We start from the raw sequence: 25,342 nt of genomic DNA on the forward strand, positions 1-25,342 counted from the left end.
TACACCTTGCTAGTGTTGAGCTGAGAACTGCCTTCATTCTCTGTGTTACAGATACAGCAAGGTGCTGCAAACATCGCTCAGAAATTTTGGTCCATATTGACATGATCGCATCACACAATAGCTACAGATTTTTCGCTTCAAATCACAGATGGTTCTCTCCCTTTCTACCACATCCCACAGGTGTCACGGTTCGGATGTGTGGTAGACAGGGAGTGGACCCAGATGCAAGACTCCAGAGACCAAAAGTAATCTCACAAAGGGAGCTTTATTGCTGAGCTCTTTACAGAAACACAAAGAATCACAGGCCTGAGGTAAGGAAAGGAGCAGGAAGGTAACTAATAAATCTAAAGTCATCAATAACTAAAGTAGAGACACAGATAATACAAGAGGTATCCAACACAAGGATCAGAAAACAAAACTACTGAAATTACAAAAGTAAAAACTCGAGCTCACAACTCATGGAAACTAACAAAAGGTGCTCTACTGAATTGAGATTTGGTGACTGTGGAAGAGTACAGTGCACTCACAGTCATGTTTAAAAACAAAACAAAACAACCGTTCACATTACCCTACATTACCCTGTTGGAAGCAGTCATCAGAAGATATCAAGACTCATTAGAGCAGGCAACATTTTTACAGACTTCTGTTATCTAATTTTGGTGAGCCTGTGTGAACTGTACCCTCAGTTTCCTTTTCTTAGCTGGCAGGAATAGGACCCAGTGTGGTCCTCTGTTGCTGTAGCTCATCTGCTTAAAGGTTTGATGTTTTGTGTGTTCACAGATACTTTGGTTGTAAGGAGTGGTTATTTCAGTTACTGTTACTTTCCTATCTGCTCAAAGCAGTCTGGCAATTATCCTCTGACTCCTGGCATCAACAGGCGTTTTCACCCAGAGAGTTGCTGCTCACTTGGTATTTTCTCTTTTTTGGACCAATCTCTGTAAACTCCGGAGATGGTTGTGTGGGAAAATCTCATTGGAACATTTTCTGAAATCCATATGACATCCAGAGTCCCTTAAATCAGCGGTCCCCAACCCCCGGACCGGTACCGGTCCGTGAGTCGTTTGGTACCGGGCCACGAGAGTTGAGGCTCGGGTGTGAAATTTATGGTTTTCAGGGTTTTTAATCGTTTTTTATTGTTATTTTTATCCTTAACTCTGTTTCCCTGAGTCTTTTCCCGTGTGTTATCAATAAATCTTCTTTTTTTTGGTACCGGTACTGGTTTTATTTTGTTGTATTTATCTGTGACACCTTAAAGGCCGGTCCATGAAAATATTGTCAGACATAAACCGGTCCATGGTGCAAAAAAGGTTGGGGACCGCTGCCCTAAATCACTTTTCTTCCCCATTCCGACGCTTGTTTTGAACTTCAACAGGTTGTTTTGACCATTTCTAACTGCATACCAATACCAAACAGCTGAACAGGTGTACCTGAAAAGTGGCCAATGAGTGTAATTTCAAAGCAGAAATGGCCCAACTGTGATTACTTTCTTGTGCTTTTCAGGATTCATTTTAACTGCTGTTAAAATAGTTTTTTCACATTGCATTGTAAAAAATAGATTTCCCACCGCAAACCAAATTTTTTCACAGAAACGCAGTCCAAATGACACCTGAGGTTGACAAACAAACTTGAATAAATATTTCAAATACTTGTCAGCGTGATCCAAGTTTTTTCCCAAGGCTGTGTTTTAACAATGCAATGCTAAAATGTAATTCGTGGCTTTTTCAGAGAGGGCACGAATCATAATAAATCCTCAAATCTTCTACTTTTCTCAGTACCATTTCTATTCAGTCCCTGGTGAAAAATTGCCCTTCACCACACACACACACACACACACACACACACACACACACACACACACACACACACACACACACACACACACACACACACACACACACACACACACACACACACACACAGTAATAATTAACTCTGAGTTCTGGCTGGGCTCCAGCGTGTCCCTAAATGGCTCCATTCATGTAAATCATTCCTGCCTACAGGCCAGTCTGGGCACACACTGATAAGCTTACTGCTCCGTTTTGCTCCTGCACTCACCTACTGTGCATCTCTTTAATTGTAAAGATTCCCAAACACAAAAACTGTTAGCACAGTGATACACATCCAGCATAGATAATACTGATCCTTTTTGATAAGACAAATAAAAATGCTTTGTGTGTTTATGTATGATGACCCATATTTTCATTTGTTCATTTTTATAAAAAACAGGAAAACAGCTATCCCAATAACACAGGCACTGACACCTAAGCCTCCGTTTCTTTTCAAATCACCATTTTTCATGTCTGACATAAAAGGCTTCATAGTTATAAACTAACTACTATTGATTAGCAAGAACAAGACGCACAAAAGACCGTTCATTCTGCTGCAGGAAAACTGTTTACACAGTGATAAAGCGTAACTAATCACGGTCTTCTTCACAGTGATGGGTTTTGTGCATAGTGTCAGAGTGAAACATCCAAAAGCAGACGATGACGCACACAACATGTGTGTCTGCACACTGACCTGATGGCATCGTCAAGAGGGGAACCAGCAGACTTGAAGGCGACTGTGGGAAGAAGGCTTTCACAGATATGCTTGTCTGAAACAACACAAAGCACATTTTTACCTCAGCTTCATCAATGTAAATCACAGTTTCCTTCAACTCATGCATCAGTGTGCTCTGAAAGCCTGAAAAATGGCATTTTGAATGGGAGGCTGTGTAACAGTGATACAGTTGGTGCTAATGTGTAATGTAGCGTGTAATAGGTAGCGTTTTGTGCAGGGTGACTACAGCCATTAAAATCGAGGCCACTGTAAATGCACTGTAGCACTGCCATCTAGTGGTTAATAGAGGTGAAAAGAAAGGAAACGCTCTACTCACAAAGCTGCATAGCAGATAATACATCATCCCTACATAGTAACACATCTGTTTTCTGGAATGGCTGACATGTAAGTGCCAGATTATTCCTTACAGTCCCACAAACTGTTTGGATGAATGCTCCCCAAACAGTGACAGAGAACATGTGTCAGCTGAGGGCTGAGAGTTTTAGCAAAAGTTGGAAAGTACACAGTGACACAGAAGTGTAAGAGCTCACAGTGGTTTCCACATTTATCTGTACAGAGTTATTACCTGCAAACTGATGATGTGAATTCATTGTCTATGATGCAGGGGTGTGAAATGTGCTGTGTTAGGTGTGAGCAGCAGGTTCCCAGCTGGAGTTCAAGTGATAATAAAGTGGAGGATTCATCAAGTAAGTGATTTTTCCTGCAGCTCTAGAGGTAATTGCTTGTCGACTGCTGTGTTTGTGTATAACCCTCAGGTTTAAAAGTACCCTTTCTTTAGTTTCCACGCTAGATAAGAATCACTGGAGAAAATCTGCTCGACACCTACAATCCTGTGAAAGAGAAAGTTTTCACAGGACTCCATACGGCCTGCTGAAAAACTGTGGTTCAGTAGCTTGTAGAATCACCTTTAGCAGCAATAAGCTGAAGTGATCATTTTCTGTATGACTTTAACAGGCTCTCACATTGTCATGGAGAAATTTAGTTCTTTTTATGACAATGCTTTAACTGAGTGAAGTTTGTGGCAAATAATTTATGCAAAACTCTCTTAAGGTCCTGTCACAATTTGACTGGACTTTGAGCAGCACCTGGACTCTCTTCTTTTCCCTTCCATTGCAGATTTTCCGCTGTGACTGAGATCCCTGTCCTGTTGCAAGCCCATATCATCACCTCTCCATCACCGTACTTGGTATGAGGTTTTGTGCTGATCTGCTGTGTTTTGGTTTTTTTTGTGCATTATGGCCAAATATCTCGATGTTGGTCTCAAATGTCCAAAGGACATTGTTGCAGTGTTGCAAGTGTTGTGGTTTGTTCAGATGCAACTTTGCGAATCCAAGCCTTTGTCAAAATGTTTTCAGAAACTAGAGATGAATAGACTGAAATAATCTATTAGTCAAATGACTGTTTGCAGTGCTGCAAGAAACAAACATGTATGCATTTATTGTAGCTGACCTGAGGCTTCAGCAGTGCCAGTTCCCTCAGGAAACACTTGGTAAAGGTTTGGACCAGAGTCTTAACAGACTCATTTCCTTCAGCTTGCTTAAGGATGGACCTGCAAAGTACACGTTCAGTAACAGCATATCACTGTAATATTCAGTAAGCACCAGAAATATATACTGACTTTCTACACAAACATAACATATTTCAGCCAGAACTCACCTAAAGATGTCATTTACAACCAAGAATATTGAGCAGTGCTGAGCACAAGCTTTAGGCTGAAACACAGAAACACACAAAAATTTAAATACTTCACAAATGCTAAAAAAAAAATAAAAAATAAAAAATAAAAAACCCTACCAATCCAATCCATACAGAAATTACTGACAATAAATACCTGCTCCCATTAAACCACTTTGAATGTTTGTCCAGAATACTGACCAGAAGGTGTCACTGTTGAATCACCCAGAAACATTCTGCTTTTAAGCCTCAGTTATCCTTGTTCTCACTCTCTCCTCATTAAACACTCAGTTTACCACTCTGTCAGCCCTTCCTTCACGTACACACAAACACCCCCACACACAATTACTTTCTCATCTCCTCCTTAAATGCACTCATCATGTGTTTTGGATTTAACACATTCTTAAACGCCCCAGCACAAAAATTTAACAGCTGCACTGTTCATATTTTCTAGTCCCTAATTATCCTCCAACCCAACACCCATCTTATATAAGGACAAGCACTTCACTATGGGGGAGAAATGGCTTTATTCCTGCAAAATAATGTGCTAGTGGAATGATACAGAAGGGATGCAGATAGGAGTAAGCCTTTTAACTTATTTAATTTACACATAGCCAATTTAGAGCTACCACTTGTGTCAGTATTTTTAAAAAAATGTAGCTCACCGTTCACTGTTTGAATTAAAACACTAATAGGTTAGAACTTGATTATATAAATAGGGCGCTAAATTGCATTTCCACCAGTTTAGGCAGACTTTTAACCACACAAAGCGCCAAATTATGAGACCAATTACATTCACAGAAATAAACAGCACCGCCAAGTGTTTATGTGGTGTAATTACAACATCTTGTAACAAAGTGATTTTATTCTTAGTTTTATAACATGTGTGTTTCTTTTCTCTCCTCTCAGTTCAGAAGACACCATTAACCAGCCTGTTTGCACGGGTATGGAATTCCATAGAGTTTATGTATAACAGTGTACATCTGCATATTATGTGGGTTGCATGCCAACATGCATGCATGCATGTGAACTGTCATGGTTTCCGCCTTAGTAAAAACAGATGGGACTTTTTTAGCGTCTTCCTCCATACCTTACCACTAACACTTCAAGGAGGGTCAATTACAGCACACAACAAACATTCTGTTTTTGGCAGTCAGACCCAGGAAGTGAGTGTTTATTGTTATTGGGCCTGCGCTTCTCACTGGATCACATGGGGGTGGGACAAGCCGAAATGAGGAATGTAAGAGTAATTCCATGGTTCCCATTTTTGAATGTAGTCTAAACAAGTGAGCAAAAGAGTTGAGGAGAGACGCAATCCAGTGTGCTTTTATGTCTCACGTTATTTGTATCCCGACAGAATATTACACATTGTATACTCAACATGCACGAAACACGAATCTGAATGTATATATTTGTGTGTAAGGTGATGAAAATCAGAGATCGTACAGCTCTACCAAAAGTGGAGGCACACCTTGTAAAGTACAACCCCTTTAGCAAACAGACATTAACATATACATGAATAATCTGTCCAGGGGTTCCCAAACATACAAACATGCCATTGTAAATCTGGAGCAGAGAAATAAACAGGCAAAAATTACATCCCTTATATACAAAGTTAGTTCAACTGTTTATAAAACTTTCCATCAAAGCAGTCCCTGCAAACTAAAGAGGAAGAAGCAGGAATCTAACCCAGAAGTTAGCAGACACGCACATTTTTGTGCATGCAGTGTCAGTGCATGCAAACAAGCATGTCCCTATCTAAAACTGAGAACGTGTGCTTTGCTACCTTGTTATATACACAGCTCAAGTAGACCATCACTCTGTGAAAACAAGAGTGACACAACTGACAAACTTTATCCAAGTTAACTGGAGCAAGATGACAGGTCAAATTTTGTTTCCGTCTTGAGTTTCACTGACATTTATAACTTCCACTCGGAGTGCAATCAAAGGGCTAGGTAAATAGGATGCCATTCATAACGCGCACACAAGTATTTTATTGTTGTGTACAGATGTTTGGCACAAACAATGTGTAAAAAATGTCTGCTTTAGACACACATCCAGATTCGGGTTGGCACTGTTGTATCTAATTTCAGTGTTTTTCCACAGCTTTCTCGAATTGTCTTGTTTCAGTGACACACTTAATTATTATTGTTGTCCTTACATCTCACTGAGGCTTCACTAATTTGGCAAACAAGTTTTAAATGTGGGATAAAAAAAAAGCAGCCTCTGTTGCCCCTCCTCCCAAAAAAAAAGAACACCACTCACTGCTTTTACTTTGTGAGCACTTTGCAGCAACGAGGACGTCATTTTCATCAACCAGTCATAACAATTTATAAATCAAAATCACCTCTGACTGGACATGATCTTAAGTTATATGAACTTAGGAGTGGCCAAGAACTCGAGCGACAGAGAGCTCCGTACTTACCCGGCACAGCAAAGGCTGTGTAGCACAGGCCAAATGATGTGAGATGGGGTTAAGAGCTTGCCAAATTATGTGAGACCCATGCAGCGCAAAACCAACTGGTGTTAGCCGGGCAAGAACAGTCCATAAAGAGTCACCAAAAAAAGCAAAGGAATGTTTCCCAGAATTATGCATATTATAATCAGCAAAATTTTGCAGCAAGGCCTATATTAGAAGCAGCTAAAACTGCAGCTTAACACATAAGGAGTGTGCAATGATTTCTCATGCGAGCCCCTGTAATTCAGGGCAGATGAGTCAAAGTTTGTGCATAACAAACTAATTTAACAGCAGCAGTATATCACCAATATATGAATAAATGAGGCCAATTCATGCAGCAGTAAAACTGCAGAAAATCTCACAGTACAACAGGACAACATTCTGCACATTCTCTCCAACTCTGTCAACATAAAACAACAATATCCTTAGATACTCGTATTTCATCATAAGTTCGGCTCTTCAGATACAGCACGTATACTTTTTAAAAACTTTTTGGCACTTCTGTGACTGTCATGAACTACAATAGTATTGCCAAATTGTTGCTATAAAATGTAAATGATGGGGGAAAAAAGATGAGACTTGATCTATAGCCCAGCAGACTAGTTAACGATCGTGTCAGGTACGATTTAGATGTAACTGTTTCAAATGTATTTTAAATCAGCTCCTAATTTTCAAATGTTCAAAGTTTACAATATAACTGATTGTCTGGGTTTCAAACTCAGGCTTTGATAGAGAATCATGGGTATTTTTTGACGTTTTGTACACTGCAGAATTAAGGTAGAAAATAACTAGAAAACAAACGTTTACCCACCAGCAGTGACTGTGCTACTTGTTGCTCTAGCTTCTGTGGTGTTAACCCTGTAGTTATAACAGACTGCAACAGACTGAGGACTGCTTCTTCCAGGCTGGAAAAGCTGTGATACCACAGAGATACCAAGGCCTGCTCCTCCAATGCCAAACCCTGCCTGGGAAAAGAAGAATAACTTACATCACTGGATGTATATTCCCAGCTGTGAATATTGTGTATATTGTAGATGCATGTATATCACAATCAGATAAAATTCCGGGTTACATTTGGGAAAATCCTTTCTACATCTCAACTATATGAGCCAAGAAATCGCCCTTTGTTTGCCTATGTAATGCTCCAATCTATAAAATACAACAATTAAAATGCTCAATATAGTACAGTAAATACAATGTGATAATGGACTAGGTCATAAAATATTCAGCTTCAAACCCTTAATACTTTACTACCTTGAGTAAGCAGAGGTCAAAGCATTCAGAAAGTCTTCACTGAGACCTTCTGTGACACAAGCCACCGGCCGCTGTAGCAATAGACTAATGAGAGAAGATGCCTCGGGACAAGTGACAATGGGGATGCATGCCTCTGATATATCCACAATCCTGTCACATGAACACCTACATGGAAGATAAGATAGATCTTTATTGTCACTGTTACCAGAACAATGAAACACAGTACTTTACCTCAAGTTAAACATAAACAACTCTGCTATTATCATAGAAAAGACAGAAATCCATCCAGGCTCAAGTTTTATTTTCAGTCCTCCTTTCCACACATCCTATTATTTAAAAATTCACAGTCTGTTGGATTCAAATGTGATTTTAAGTGCACACATAATTATACTAACCATTCTACAAGCTAATACTAACAACTTTGACAAAAGCTATCTATTAGTGTCCTCTAGAGTGGCAGCAGTTAGTCAAAGAGTTAGCTAATATGATGTTAAATGACTGATTACATCACCATCCCTGGATCTAAACTGTGAGGATTTGTTATTTTCTCTGCTGTATATAAATGCTAATAAATACTTTTATTAGCCTTTATTAAAGATAGTTTCAAGAAGGTTTTATATAAACTATGATGATTAATTTTTTCACCATTTTACAACATTTTCGTTAAGAAACAAAACAACCCACTGATGAAATATGAATGACACTTATCCAGCTGGTCTACATATTTTATTTATTTATTTTTCACATTTACCTCTGACTGTTAAATAATGTGCAGCTTTGTCCAACGTTTTCCTGCAGCAGCGCCACCTTCTGAAAAGCCGGTCAAAGCACAGTTTACATATAAAGCATGTTAAATTCAATATCTTTGTATGTAATGAATGATACCAACAGAAACAAAGCAATAATACCTTTCTCAGGACTTTAAGGTGGTACTCTTTAGCTGGTACACCCGTACACTTCATTAACGCTTGTGCTGCAGTTTCATCTTCTTCTGTGGAAAGCTGACACAATACTTTCTGTGGAAGGCCAGAAAACACAATGTGAAGAAAAATATATGTACTGTATGCATACAGCCATGTGGAAAAGAAACACCCTTATGGCTTCTATAGGAATTAAGAACGCAAGTAGCAATCAGGTGCTGCTAATAAAAGATTGGTTTGGTGGTCTGCACCATTCAAATGTGTGTTTACAGAATCTTCTCGGGAACGGACATCCTTGCCAACCCACTGCTCAATACTCTGGAAAGTTCCCAAAAAGTGTAAGAGCTTGAGCTCAGGCTCTACTAGCCTTAGTTAGAATGTAAATGTTAAAGCTTATGAAAGGACAATCACAAAAAGCCTGAACAAGCATGGCTGGTTTAGAACTGCTACCAGAAGAAAGCCTTACGCCTCTAAAAAGATGGCACCATTTAGGTTTGCAAAATTTCACCTGAACAAACCACAAGCCATCTGGAACAATGTCCTTTGTATATGAGACAAAAAATAAAGATGTTAACAAAAAACATCACATTTCAGCCTAAATCTGTTATATTAACTGTGAAATACAGTGATGGACAGGTGGTGATCTGGGCTTGTTTTGCAGCCACAGAACCTGGGCACCTTGCATCAAGTCAACCATGAATTCCCCCTGTATACCAAAGTATTCAAGAATCACAGGCAGTCTGTACAACAGCTAAAGCTTGGCCCAAACTGGGTAATGGAACAAGATGGAACAAGATGATGAGACAAAACACTTGAAACAAATGGACAACAGAATGACTGAAAAAGAAAAGAATCAAGGTTTTGCAGTGGCCCAGTCAAAGCCCAGACCTCAATCCAATTGAAATGCAATGGTGGGATCTTATGAGAGCTGTGCATACACAAATGCCCACAAACCTCAATGAATTAAAGAAATGCTGTAAAGAAGAGTGGGTCAAAATTCTTCCACAATGATGTGAGAGACTGATAAAGTCCCAGAGAAATGATTACTTCAAGATTTTGCTGGTAAAGCTTGTTCTGCAAGCTCATGAATCAAAGGGTGTACTTAGTTTTTCACAGGACTGCAGAGTCCAGTGATTTTTTTTTCTTTTGACTGTACGTGCATCACAATATAACAAGACTTTGATACAATTTTCCAAACCCTAAGATCCATAACATCAAAGCTAATTAGTTACTGGAATATAGGATGACTCTACTGGCATCACATCATTTGAAACACATGAGTGGAGAAAAGGTATTCCAGTAAGTGAGACTGTATGGACAGCATATGAGCAACTTCAGAGATGAACATTCCTTCTTACAGAGGGCCTTGGTGTTTTACGAGAATTTTTTAAAAGGGGCCTCATCATACACTGATAAACTAGACTAATAAACTCAGCTGATTCTGGTCTTCAAAAAAATGCTGGTCGTAATCAAGGAACAACAGGAGGGAACACAATGCTCATAGTGTAAGGCACAATGCTACATGAGTAACTCTCAAACCGCTTTCAATAAAACAGCAAAACTGCCAAGATGTACGATTTCTCAAAATATTTAATAAATATGTCACAGCAGAAGAAGCGTTGAGACATATCGCCTTGTTTTTACTTTCAGTGTTGGCATTTAAAAACCAAAAGTGATGCCACACAGCATTCAGTGGTCTCGTGAATGATACGCTGAATTTTTGACAAAAATATTCTTCAGAATTCCTTCAGAAGTGCTTGAAAACTCAAAGATCCATAACATGAAATTAGAGATTGATTTAAACTTTAGAAATCCCCTCAACTCAACCACAGATTTGACATACTGTTGCAGGCTGGAAAGTGAGATCCAACAGAAACAGCCAAAGCCTCACATCTTCACTAGACATAGAGCTGCAGTAAAAACAGAGAAACATCTATACCACAAAGAACCAATCCCCTAAAACTACAAACAGTGTGCGCTTAACAATAGATAAGGAGAAAAGGAGACTTTGGAGCACAATTTATAAAGAAAAGAACTCAAGTGAAGCAGAAAAACAGAAACCAATGTAGGGATGCTGCAGCGTTGTTGGTGAGGATGTGTGGTTTCTTTGGCAAAGCCCTACAACACGCTAAGATGCTTACCCTCCACATAGTCGCAAAAAACAACCCAATAACTACCATCTGAGAGCCCTCAAACTCTGCACATTGAGTGCATAAAAAAAACCGATCAATCTTATCCCACCCTTGGTAAGGAGGCACAGTGAGGCTGGGGAATGAGAGGGAAGGGAGGCTGGTTAGAAGAAATATCAGAGGGACACTGGAATGCACTGCGATGGCTGCAGTTTAAAAGTCATAAGCAACTAAGTTGGCTTTGGGGACACTGACTGCCATTGCTGCCATAGAAATTATCCCTCCATAAATCTAAAATTAAAACAGAGGATGTAGAAAAATGCACAACGCAAAGGCTTGGGTTGTTTTTGATGGGTGTCTGTTAACAATTACTAAGCCATGACTGAATTCTCCCAAAACCAAAGAAAGACTGAAGTATAACCTCAGATGGTCAAAACAGCAAAGACAAAAAAAGAAGACGAAATGAAGGATAAGAGTGCAAAAAAGGCTCATTATAGAAAATAATAAAGAGAGAAGCAACTGCCCTCAAACCTGGCACAAAGACAGCTACAGGAAAGAAGCAAGAGCAATTTAAGTTTTCCACCAAAATGGCCAAATGTGTCACTTTTGACCCCATAAACCTTGTGTATATGGACATTTTAAGACATTGATTTTTGAAAGAAAATCATTTGTGTCATGTAGCCAACTCAGATTGAAAATAAAAGTTTTACAAGAAACACCCCTTTTAAATTCAGCAACTTTTATGATATAGTTTTAGCTTTTTGATTCTTTTCAATGCACTGATTCTTTTTTAGACTGAGCTTCCCTTTTGTTGACACATTGGTCATGATTTATGCTATGATAGGAAAAGAAAAACAAAATCGTTAGCAAGTAGACAAAATAACATTAATTATATTCCTTTATTCTAAATTTTAACTTTTGACTTTAAGGGAAAAGTATGACAAAGTGCTTTTGGTAATTAATTGTAATTATAAATCCACCCACCCTTCCGCTTCATCCCAAATGTGCTTTATTGGACTGAGTTTGGGAGAATTTCTAAACAAAAATTGAGACTCATCAGACCAGGCAATGTTTTTCCAATCTTCTGCTGTTCGGTTTTGATAAGCCAGTGTGAACTGTAGCCTGCGTTTCTTGCTCTTAGCTAAAAGGAGTGGCACCCGGTGCGGTCTTCTGCTGCTGTAGCTAATCTGCTTCAAGGTTTGATGTGCTGTGCGTTTAGAGATGCTCTTCTGCCCACATTGGTTATAAGAAATGTTGAGTGGTGAGTTGCTGTTGCCTTCCTACTGGATTGAAGCAGTCTGGTTATTTTCCTCTGACATCAACAAGATACTTGTCCCTAGTTTTTTGTATAGTTTTTTTTTTTTTTTAAATAAACATTTTCTCTAAACCCTACAGATGGTTGTGCAGGGAAGTCCCAGATGATTAGCAGTGTCTGAAATACTCAAACCAGCCCATCCGACTTCAAGAGCCCCATTTCCATTAGTAACTCCTCTGATTGACTCACCATGGATCGCCAAGGTTTCCAGGGTTTTCCATTAGGTTACCTGCTCGGCTGTTGTTCCAAGCGATGCGAGCAGGCACTAAAAAAACGTTGTCACACTGCATGCCACCGATTGCCATGCTATGCAGCACTGCTATGACAACGACAACGTACATTAGGTGGTACTCGATTATAATAGAAAATTGGTCAAACCAAGTAGGTACTAATGGAAAAGAGGCTTTAAATCAACCTTTCTTCCCTTTTCTGACACTGAGTTTGAACTTCAGCAGGTGGTCTACATGCCTAAAGCAATTGAGTTGATATGTGATTAACTGACGAGATATTTCTGTTAATAAGTAGCTGAATGGGTGTACCTAATAAAGTGTCAGGTGCATATTCATTTTACATGCCCAGTATTCTTGCAAGCCCTACTCATAGTTATTTCTATTAATTCTATAATTATTAATTCTGACATGAGAATGCATGTGTCTGTTGGTGGCCATTTAAAAGTCACAGTCTTTAACGCTTAGATATGTTGTTTGTGTATCAAGTAGAAAACAAACAAGCGATGAAACGATGAAAAACTCTTCCTCATAAATAAAAGGAAGAAATGGAAAAGAGAATCTCAGTCAATCGGGCAATGACACCCAAAAAGAATCAGATAAATGGAGACAAAGCTACTTTCATCTTCAAATAAAAACACATAAAAGGAGCCAGTGTTAGCCAATAATAAGAAATATGTTTTAAAAGTGAAGTAGCCACTGTGGCTCCAGGGCCAAGCTGTGGTTCACTCTGTTTGAGTCACTAAAGATAGACATCAAAGATTAAGATATCAAACGGTTCATCTTCTGTCCCTCTAATATTATACTCTCATGCTCTGCTTATCTGTCATCTCCTCAAAGCTCATGCCATGGTAGTGCAGCACTGTGTGGTCTCTCTGCAAGTACAGGATGTCGAGAAACAGACCAATTGAGTTAATGACTATCTGACATAGCCTACAGCTATAACAGGAATTCTTCAAACCCAGTCAGAACACTCAGATGTGGGGAAAAGAGGCAGACAGGGAGGGGTGAGGCAAAGACACATGGGAGAAAAGGCTGAGTACTCTTAAGTACTATCATTTTTTTAATAATAAAAATAGAAATATATGGCTACTAACATTACACACAGTAGCAGGCAGGCAAAACACACATATTAGTGCAAATACTCAAATGTGCATGCACAAACATGCACAAAAAATAATTAAATTTAAAAAAAAAAATTAGGTGCCACTTAGCATCAGAAACTCAGCTTATTACAGAGGCAGCAAGAAAACAATGTTGGGGAGCAAGATCAGACAGGGCTAACAGAAAACAGGCTGCTTTCTGCATTCCAGGACAGTCAGCCCAACACAACACAGACACGGGGAGAGACACGGAGACAGACCATTTCTGGCCTAAAACCATACATCTGCCCTGTTCTCCCAGATGGGCCGAGTTGCGGTGAAAAGGTTTTTTTGTTCTTCCCGTTATTCCCGTCTTTTGCGGTAAATGGAAGCTCCTTTTGAGGACAAGAGAAGGACAATGAGGAGCAGCTACAGAGGTGGTTATGTTATGTTATTGTACTTTCAAGTGCTACACAGTACACAATACATGTGAACCATTTTTCTAGAAATGACCTCAGTGAACCCAGCACTGGCTGTCAGTGCAGCTACTACCAAACCATCATGAACAAGCATTACATTACTTTGAAAATACAATGGAAAAACTGGAAAAACTAACCAAGTTGTCTCTAGATTAATTTATGGTTTTATTTACAGTATGGGAAAAAATCTGTAGCCACCCCTAATTTATATTACTTTACTAGGAAAAGCCTCCACCATGTTTTACAGATGGCTGTAAACCACTGAACCTCTCTCCTGACCTCCTTCGTACATAATGACAATGATTTCAACTACCTCAAGAATGGCTTCTTGACAGCCAGCCATCCACTAACACTCTTCAGTTGGGGTCCTTTGTGTCAGGTCTTTGCTAGCTGAGTTTTTTCACCTTTCTTAAAAACATGACTTTTTAGATACTGTTCATCTGCTACAGAAAGTTTTTTAGGCCTGCCACTTTCTGTCCTCCACTCCTCCAGTGTAATCTGATTTTTTTACAATGCACAATACACTGACATATGCATGTGTGATAGGGTGATAGTAAATAAATGAATAAATAAATAGGTTTTTCTAGCTGTTCGTGTAGACGGCACCAGTTCATTCTTTAAGTTACAACTGTTGTAACTGTAACTGAGCGGTTATATCTTCACCATCTATCCATTTTTATTAACCCCTTATCTAAACTGGCTCAAAGTCATGAGGGAGCTGGGGCCTACTCCAGCTGTCATCAGGCTAGAGGTGAGCTACACCCAGGACAGGTCATCTCTCCTATCTAATCATAAACGAGTCTTATTGTTATTTGAGAAAGTAATATTAATCTTCATATCTTAGTATAGTTCACGTACACCTATGTACACAACCACAATGCACACATGCACTCTGCTTCTCCTCTTGCAGGTCAAAGACCCTCTGGCAAAATTTGAAGTTTACTTCCAAGACACTGTTCCAATTAAAAGGATGTTTTATTAGATGAGAAATTAATCCAAGTAATACTAACACACAGATAATCTGGCAAAAATGTGAATGTTCCACATTGTTTATCATAAGCCATCTGTGTGAACCCTCTCAAAGTTGAACACCACAGAATCTTTTCTTCCCTCTGTTCCCGTTCCCTCCTTTGTATGTGCGCCCTGAGAACACACAGTTAACAGGATCCGCTAACTATAATATGAAGGCTGATCCTCCTCTGGTGACAAGAGGCAGTAAAACAGTCCATTTTGATTTGCTTTCAAAATATGTTTTACAGTTTGGGGCACAAAAGCTTAGGCAAACAGAGATCCAATCTACGACATTCATCATCCATGTTCAATTGAAGAGGAAAGAGAGAGCTGGCCATCAAACTCCTATTAAAAGTATATTAGACTGAAAATCTCTTCAGCAGCCCGAAGGCAGTCAAAGAGAGATTCTTTTATGAGTATTTGCTAAAAGAATGATCTGTAACAGCCAAATAATCTGTATGTCAACTCGGTCCAGAACGAATTAGAACATGAATAGCAAACACACCAGGTTTTAATATGATGGCAATAGGAAGGAAAATGCCTAAATGTTATAAAGGCATAAAAACAACTAGTACAATATCAGAATTTTATAGTTCCTTTCGCCTTGTGATAGATATCTACTCACAGTAGAACTATAACACATATAGTACATGCCACAAGTTTCTATATTAAGTCAACTTGTGAAGTGAACTTGAGAATTTTGGCTTCAGACACGAATTACATCTTCACTGCATATTCAAGTGAAACCATCTTTGTTCCCCTTTGTGTAATATATTTTGTGTCTTTTTCTGACATTCTCACAATAAAATATATCAGGTCACCAGGTCTTAGTGAATATGCTGCAATTATCACTGATAATCACTAAACTTATATGACATAAACAGTCACAGATATACTGAAAAAAAGCACTGAGCCATATACAAAACTGTGACCATCTTCAAAATATATCAAAAGTCAGACCAACTTTTATTAGTAACCTGAATGAGCCACTGATAAAGATTTAAAATGCTAAGTGCGTACCCGTATCCACTGGTTGGCTTTTTTCTCCACAGCATTGCTTGGACGCTCTGAGTACAGTCCCCAAAGACACCCAAGCAGCAGCCCTCTGCTTGTATCTGCAAAAAAATACACCACCACATAACGCATTATACACCATGCGAGAATGATTACCATCATTATTACTTTTATCTGTTTTGGGGCTGTGAAACCCACTAGCGATTGAGTGAAAGTTGTCCAGAAGCTCCACTCACCACACACGGTGACATAAGGATTCCAGCACAGCTGACCCAAAAGCTGGCCTAAGAAGGGCAGCCTCTTCATGGTTTCTGTTGTTGAGCTCTTAGAGGCAGAAAGAGGGAGAGAAAAAAAAGACTTTATACTGTACGTGTTTTTCATTTTCAATACTCTCTTACTTCTGGGAAGGTACATGCAGAAATATGTTTCTAATAGGATGGAAATATGACACAAATGGAAGAAGGACAACAAAGGAAATATCTTTTCATTGTTTCACTGTATTACAGATGTTTGCACCTCGTCACCTGTTTCATTTATCCTTTTAACCTAGCAACACTTTGTCATAACATTAAACATTAGAAGAATCTTATAATCACAATCCTTCCTAATTAGAACTGAGCTGAGTAACAGACACATCAACAGCTGTACAGTATACTGCTCACGCATCACCTTGTTTCCTTTGTTATGGTCATGTCACAACTCCTTCCATAGACTCAACAGTGATAGATACAGAAAACAGAACACATTGCAAAACAGGGCTCTGGTCAAGGGTGCGATACCTGTAAGGGATCCAGCTCAGAATAACAGACCATGTGATATAGTTCACCTCACAGCCAATTAAAACATCCAGAGATGTTTGGAGCAACAGCAGATGCTGCTTTTGAACTGGAATGACTTTTACACTTGACTTCTTATAACTTTAATTTCTATCCATTTTCATTTAATGGAATATCAAAAAACACTGCCGATACCCTCATATGAACAATAATAAAGCAGAGCTTGTCCCAGTACTTATCTTTTAAGGCCAGAACTAGTTTTACAACTTCTACAAATGGCTCTTTAACAATATCCAGACCTAACTTATAGTTTAGCAAAATATAAATATATCTGTCACAAATTTAATTCATTCTAGTTTTACCTTTGCTAGCAAAAGGCAGAATTTTCATTCAAACTGGAGACTGAGGCTTTGAGCTTAGATTTGGAAAAGAAAATACATATAAATAAACAGGTGTACGCTTCTTTTGTTGTTTTAACTTATTATTTTATGGGTTTACTACATCAACATGATTGCCCGCACTGCGACATGCAGAAAACAGATCAAAGAGATGACGCATGACTTAAATTTACAAGCATGTCTGCACATGTGAGCAGGAATCATGTTTACGTGCATGTGCGAAATTTCTTATTATTCAGCCCATATTAACAGACTATATCATACATTTAACCTCTGGGCTAATTTAACTCTACAGCAAGTCTTTACAGCAGAAAAATCCCACACAGTGATTCTGACATATGCCAGATGTAATTGAAGCAGCGTGCTGTTGCCTAATCAAAGACAATTGCTCTTACTTCACTCCCATGTAGGGCTGAAATAATTTGTTTATTGGAGAAGCTGAATGACAAACAATTAATCTGGAAAACAGATCAACAGGCAGTTAGAGATGTTTACTAGGGTTCTGTTCAAATCTAAAACTCTGAGTAAAAATGTGTGTGGAAATGCAATAGACAATCAAACAGAAGTACAGATGGTGGTAGACACAAGGTGCACTCGAGAAATTCTACTTTCTGTTTTTTGCATGACTTTAGTTTCCAGCTTTTACAGGAAAAAAGACAATTGGAACAAAGTGATTATTGTTCCAATTGTCCAATTAACAATTACCCGCTTTTTTGTTTTGTCTTGTGATATAAATCCGGCCCAAGTTCACTTTGCGGTAGGTTGTTGCATGTGAGGTCTACATCATTTTTTCTCTGGTGAATTATTTTTAGAGTTCAAAGAAATCCGCTGTTGAAAATCTGTTTATTCTAAAGTCATTGACTAACCTTGTAGAGCAAAGTCTCCTATTGAACATGCCTGGGACATGCCGGGTCAATGTGTGCATCAGATACAGCCACAACTAGGGTTATGCCATATCACACTGTCCGCAATAAATGGTAACTGGCCTGTACTTGTAAAGTGCTTTACTTAGTCCCTAAGGACCCCAAAGAGCTTTACACTACATTCAGTCATTCACTCATTCACACACACATTCACACACTGGTGTGAATGTGTACAAATGTTTACATGACTAAAAAAGTGTGATATTACGATATCAAGAATTCAATTCAATTGTATTTATAGCACCAAATCAAAACAACGGCCGCCTCACGGGGGCAGCCATATGCCGCGACCAGTTGGGGTGAGGGGAGGAAGACAGGACAAGAGACATGCTGTGGATTATTAAGAAGAAGAAGAAGGTTTACGTTTCTTAGCGTACAAAACAACATGAAAAAACCAGCCATGTCTGAAAGTGAGAGCCGAGTGCAGCCTCCAATGAATTAAGTTAATAGGGAGCTACTTTGAAATCTTCCAACAAACAGCAATGCTTTGTGAGGAGGGGGGAAAAGCAGCTGGTGATATACGACCCAAAAGAAAACAGTTTTTTGTTCCTATCTTGGTATTTTAAGAAAAATAAATCTGCACATTTAAAAAACACACCACCCTGTTTTTTTTTTGTTGTTGTTTTTTTAAATCAACAGCACATAAGAGCAGTTACTAATACTGCTGCATATTATTTTACAGTGAACAGTAAGCAGTAAAAAAAGAGAAAATGAACGTTTCTTTCGAAGCCATTATGCATCAATAGTGCTCTTTCCACCAGAATCAATCAGAAAACAAATGCAGAAGTTTCAAAGCAGGTGGGGGGAGGAAAAAAATGAGGCAGCATCAGGCTGATGCGTTTAAAAGGATCACCAGACTGTCAAGGAGACCGAGTTGACTCATTCAAGGGGATGAGATCAACGTTAATGGGAAGCATGATGATAATAGGCCAATCAGAGTTTCTATAAAACCCCAACTATGCCTAACAAAACCAGCAACGCCATGTGAAACTCAGCCTCTCACACACACTTAGCCTTACCATCAGCTCAACAACCCATGGCAAATGTTGTCTGTGGGCATATGCATGAGCCTTTGCATGCTGCTGGTGCAACTAAAAAGGAATGCTCATTTACAATAGAAACAGCACCATACTCTGTGACTGCACTGACTGAATTCCCACAAGAATAAGCCTAAGACTACCAAAGCAAGAATCAGCATCAAAGCCTTGTCAACCATGTCCCTAATTGTGAAGTGGGTTTGCATCCATGTGTCTTGTTTTGATTAGGGACAGACATCTCAGACAGAAGTGACTGATTATGTACAAGCGAAACAGCCAATGGGACAAGTTTATAGAGAAGTGAGGTAACACTTTTGTCCCTGACATCATTGATCCACAGTCGCAATAGCCTTGACAATAAATACCAAAGTTGCTATGTTGATCACATAAATATACACTCACCAGGCACTTTATTAAGTTCACCTTGCTAGAACCAGATTGAACCTGTTTATGCATTCAGAACTCCATTATGAGACTCAGCAAGGTGTTTCAGAGATTGAACATGGTAGCATACAGCTATTAACACAGATTTTTTGGCTACACATTCATAATGAAAGTCTCCTGTTTCCAAAAGTGCTCCATTAAATTGAGATCCTGTAACTGTAGAGACTATTTGAGTGCAATAAACTCATCATCATGTTCAAGAAACCAGGTTGAGGTGATTTGAGCTTTTTAAAATCAGGCTGGAAAGCACCCTTCAAAGGATGGGTACATTGTGGCCATAAAGGGATGGACAGGGTCAGCAACGATATATAACATATATAAAATAACAATGCCAAGAAAATATCCACCACACATCTGTTGCTAGGTTTGGACTTCAGCACATCTCTTTGACCATGCCTACATTCCTAAATGCACTGAGTGGCTGCTATATCATAGATATGATACCTATTATTTTATATTGTGATAAATTACATACTTGTGTTTACAAGTACACCCAACAACATCCTCCCTTCATGTTACTTTAGTGGTCCAGGATTTTCTGATCAACTCCTTTGAGGAGTGATGTAATAATGCATCTGTAGTGTAGCAGGCATGTTTAAAAGAGGACTTGTACAACAGATAGCAGGTGCACATATTTAAACACTTGACATTTGAGGTGAATATGATCGCTTATTTTCTTGTTCAGGGATAAAATAAAACAATGAATATACTGTATGAAGCTAGAGCCAAAATTCGGCTTGGCATAAAGATTAGAAATAGGGGAATGCAGCTAGCTGAGCACCCTCCAAAATTCACCCAAATCCCAGCTCAGCAGCTGATTAATCTCATTCATCCTTTCTAAAATGTAGGAGCAAAATAGCAACATCACAGTGATGGATACAGTCACACTAGCTGTTAAGGTAATTAACCCGTCTTCTGGCTGCAGCTCCAGATGGATAGAGATGACAGCAGCAGTGGTCTTCTCATCCAAGATCTCGATAAGTGAAAACGCATACCTCCTAAAATGCAACTATTCCATTATGCAAGGCAACATCCTCCACTGTTCTAATCAAGTGTAAACCTGGAAATTAACAATAACTTGGAGTATTTTTCATCTCAGACCATAAGCCACAAGAAAGTTGTTAAGTCATCAAGGGATGTAAAATGCTGCCAAGAAGCAGGCTATCCTCAGCTGGTCTTTTATGAGCCAACTGCCAGTAAAACGGATTTCAAGCCAATTAAGCTATACCATTCTCTCTCTTTGAATCCGTGCCATCATTCTACACACACTGACACCTCGGCATGACATATACCCAGAATAATGTTAACGGAAAAGAAGAAAGACAGAGAAAAATATCTATAAAAATATGGGGCTAACCCCAAAACCAACAGGGAAGAAGAAAGACAGGCAGACATGGGACTGTTTCTGACTATTATCAAAGTGTTGCGGTAAAACATATGGAGTACATAGCATCACAAATTAGATCCTGAAAGGACACTATGACTCATGAGAGGACTCCTTTTGCAAGAAAAGCGGGTCACAAGAACCCGTGAGAGGAGAAAAAGCTGGAACGAGGCAAAATGACCATATAGAAACACCGAAATCTCACAGCGGCCATCCTGTCCCCTTCCCAAATTTGCTGAACCTGATACTGGGATACATTAGGTTAGCACTGGAGGTCCCAGTGCGGCTATTACCTGACTAACTCAACATCGCAGTGCTGCCAGCCAGACATACACAGCCTGTCCACAGCACAGAGCAGCTTCTGTTAGCGGGCTCCTAACGATGGACTCATGTTCATGCCCTGGCTCTAAAAGGGAGTGAACTCGCATACGGGGCGTGATTTTTAAACTAACTTAGCGCTTCGTTATTCAGATGGCTGCTTGGCTGTTCAACCTAGCTGATTAATTGTTCTGTTCTATTTCATCAGATAAGGCGTTTGGAGCCCATTAAGCACACCTCTTAAAATATACAGAGCATTAAATCAGACTGAACAAGCATCTAAGAAGTCTGGTGTAGGAACAAGACCATCCACATTTGTCAGAAACATACACCTCAGGCTTATACCTGCAGCTTGACAAAGTTTACATGGGCCCCACTGTACACTTTTTGTGCTTACCATGCTGTTCACTTGTGTAAGAAGCTGGTGGAGGAAATCCCTAAGTCTGCTCATATGTAGGCAGGTGTCTTTCTGCGTGTCCGGACTGTCAGCCTGGCCCCATGCCACTGCTTTGTCCAGCCAGAACTGCATCTCCTGGTCATTCAGCAATGGCTCTTCAGTTTGCAGGGGCTGGCTCAGTGGCTGCTGCTCAGACATTTGGCTGCTGGTCAATGAAAATTTACTGAGGAGCTAAGAGTGGAAAGATAAACAAAAAAAAAAGGTAAAATCCAAATATTACACAGAGAGTATCTTATAATTTGTTCTTTATCATTTTTATTGGTACTTTCATTTATATACTATTTTTACATTTATGATCTTGACTTTGTGCAATGATTTAAAGCATATTAGCAGAATCTCTAAATGTTTTAAAGAAATTCTGTTTTGTATTGTGGAACTGGGCCACCCAAGACACTTAACCTGTAAACAGTGTTGAACACGGAAACTCCTTTGAAACCAGAACCTTCTTGCTGTGAGGCAACAGTGCTAACCACCACACCAACGTGCTGCCCTGTATTGAAAACATTAATCCAAATATATCAGTTAATAATTTCAATCTGCCAATGTTATTGCTGTGCTCTTCTTTAATATGTGTTCCAAAACTTTGTAGCACAGGTGGCACAGGGGGATAATCCAATAACAAGCTGAATTTACAACAAGCAGAAAATAAATTGAGGCAAATCCGATTATGATAACCTCTCGGCGATCAGGCCTACTTGCACACACATTCATGACAACCTACTGAAAAATAAACAGCACATTCTTCACCTTTTATGAAGACGGGGAGAGAAAAAACGTGTGTGGGGTGTGTGTGTGTGTGTGTGTGTGTGTGTGAGGATGTGTTTCGTGTCTGTAAATAGCCTGCTGAGAATGGTGTGTGTATTTGTTGTTTTTTGCTATAATGACGGGTCTGCGTGGGACACCACAGAGTTGTGTTTTATGATCACGTCGTTACACACGATTTGTTTAATGTCTTGCCATCATCTCTGCTGGAAAGCCCCTATGGCTCGCTGATGTGAATATATAAATACTCATTTTCAGGCAGGAAAAAACCCAGACCAAATTAGGAACAAACACCCCTTGTTGACTTGTGTCTAAGGGGCTCCATTTTTCAGTACAGTAGAATTGAAAAAGAACTACGTGCTTAATAACTAAAAGTAATGATGTCACCCACAATTTCTATCACACAGGCAGCTACCTGTGCACAGGAACATGCTAAAAACTGTGGTCACACAAAGTTGTTGGTCCAAATGCATGTCAGAAGAAATATGTACATGCACAAGCACACTCGTCAGCAGCTCTGGTGTTGGCTGAACACATTTTGGAGCAGGAACGAGATGTGACTGGTCAAATATTTTCTTTGAAGATTTGTTAAACTAAGCTTGTGGACTTTGGGTTACTCTGCGTTTGCTGTTCCAATTATGAGATTGTTGACATTATTTCAGTATAATCAAATCAGTCAAACATCACTTCTGGCAAATTTACTTCTGTATGCTCAAGTATGTCATATTTAAAAACACTTGGAATAACTGAGAAGGGCTGTCACAATATTAGTCTTGTTAAAGAGTTTAGAATAACAAAGTAATGCATTTATTCATTTTAACCAGTGTAGACAAAGCAACAAGGGCCATGGAGTAACTTAATAAGTGGAAAATTATGTGAATTATATGCTATTACTTTCACCTCACCAACTGCAAAATGTTCAACTGTGCAAAAAGGCTTATTAGTTGGGTTGCAACAAAGCATTCTCATACTTAATATATTAGCTAGCAAAACATCTTCATTCATCTGTAATTCGCAAAGAATTTCTACAAAAGGGCCATGCTTTTTTTGCAGCTGAAAACTAAGTGGAAACCAAAGAGAGTTTGGTACTGACAATCCATTAATCTAATTTTAATTTCAGCAACACATCGCTACTTCCCAAAGTGATCTATTAATAATAATAATAATTAAACCACCAAAATCATTAAATTTATTGTAAAACACAAAATAAAGGCAGGTACTCCCCCAAATTGAGCTGTACCTGTCAGTTTCCAAACACAGAAGCTCAACGGCTTGAATGCAGTAACTACGCCACACCACATGATGTCAGTATTTCTGCCGCTCTGCACTTAGGTACACATGCTGAAACATTGTCACTTCAGTGTTAACACACAGAATAACTTCGAATTACAACTCCTATGCCAATCGGTTTCATACTGCTGCATGAGCCCAGCGCTGATTTTCTTCCTTCGTAGCCCGCAACTCCTGGTATTTCAGCTGTTCGCTAATTAACTAAACCACTCTACAGTTACACGTCAATTTGCTCCTGTAGTTTCAAATTACGACTTGCCTGTAAATGAGACGTATAGTCATTAGACTAAAATCTCCACGGAGCAGAAGTCAACTGTATCCAATCATTCTTTATGACTTCGGAGAAGAAGGAAAGCTATTTGTGACTCGATGAAAACAAACTGAACTTCCCTCTTCAACCGGGGTTCCGCGTATGGAAGAAGACAATTGGCTGGGCTCGACGTCACCCGCGAACTTCCTCTCCGCACTGCCAGGTGGGAAATTGAGTCATATGGCTGAACGCTAAAATATTATCTGATAATGGCCTCGGCACACTGCAAAGACTGAAGTATGAGCAATGTTCCCTCTAATTTTTCACGTGTCTGAGCGAACACACAAACTCCCTGAGCGGTCCCTTGGACCACTGTAAGCAACATTAGACGTGTGCACTGTGGTCACGCCAGCATCGAATCCATCCAAGTTACATGGTTTATTAATATAACCAAATTACAGCCTTCACATTTATGTTAGACTTCTTTTAATTAACTGCTTTAGCCCACTTAGAATGAAAAAAAAAAATCTTGTTCATGACCTGTGCAGTATGTTAACACTATTGGAAGTAAAAATAACATGAAGTCCAATTTTGAAAACACAACTTTCTTTTCTTTTCTTTTTTTTTTTTTTATAAAGCTCTGACTTGTATTATGAGTATGAGTCTGTGGTCTCGGAGAGAGTCCTGTAACTCTCTGTCTGCAAAATACAGTATATAATGACCAATGTTGGGCAATTAATTATATAGTTACTTCTTCAAAACAAAGTTTTTTGCAGCTGTTTACCTAAAAATGCAGCCAAGGCGTTTTTTGTTTTTTTAAAATAAACATTTCAAACTATTTACAGAACAATCAGGTGTTCTGCATCAAATTTGCCACACAAATTATTTGTGCCACTCCAACAAATAATTTCTGTCCACTATGAGATAAAGGAGAACAACAACAACAAAAAACTGGTATAAAGTCCACACTTTTTCCATCAATTGTCCTGATCGCATCTCCAATGGTTGTACACGTTGTCGTTAACGTGGCTTCACTCCACATCAGCCGCTTTGCTAGCTAAAACACCGGCGTTGGCACATAAGGACGCTGTCATAGCCTGTCAATGATGTTGATTAGCTGCATAGATGTGAATGTGAATCGCATTATTGGCTGGACTATGGGATAAGGTGGCATCGTT

The 25,342-nt window shown here is 39.2% G+C and overlaps 1 protein-coding gene across 1 annotated transcript in view; it reads right to left on the minus strand.

The window, feature by feature from the left end:
• fancc (FA complementation group C) overlaps positions 1–22,000 on the minus strand; it is a 29,872-nt gene extending 7,872 nt beyond the window's left edge. The window contains exons 1-10 of the mRNA XM_085368424.1: positions 21,803–22,000; positions 16,362–16,449; positions 16,132–16,226; positions 8,857–8,964; positions 8,700–8,758; positions 7,949–8,113; positions 7,506–7,659; positions 4,219–4,274; positions 4,012–4,111; positions 2,521–2,596 (exon numbers count right to left, since the gene is read on the minus strand). Coding sequence (XP_085224550.1) covers positions 2,521–2,596; positions 4,012–4,111; positions 4,219–4,274; positions 7,506–7,659; positions 7,949–8,113; positions 8,700–8,758; positions 8,857–8,964; positions 16,132–16,226; positions 16,362–16,449; positions 21,803–22,000 — 1,099 coding nt within the window. The remainder of the gene's footprint in view (positions 1–2,520; positions 2,597–4,011; positions 4,112–4,218; positions 4,275–7,505; positions 7,660–7,948; positions 8,114–8,699; positions 8,759–8,856; positions 8,965–16,131; positions 16,227–16,361; positions 16,450–21,802) is intronic.
• Between the last annotated feature and the right edge of the window lie 3,342 nt (positions 22,001–25,342).

The sequence above is a fragment of the Diplotaxodon limnothrissa genome, linkage group LG12, assembly GCF_057381915.1.
Source record: "Diplotaxodon limnothrissa isolate DT_005_m linkage group LG12, D_limnothrissa_male_GT1.1, whole genome shotgun sequence".
Classification (NCBI taxonomy): Eukaryota; Metazoa; Chordata; class Actinopteri; order Cichliformes; family Cichlidae; genus Diplotaxodon; species Diplotaxodon limnothrissa.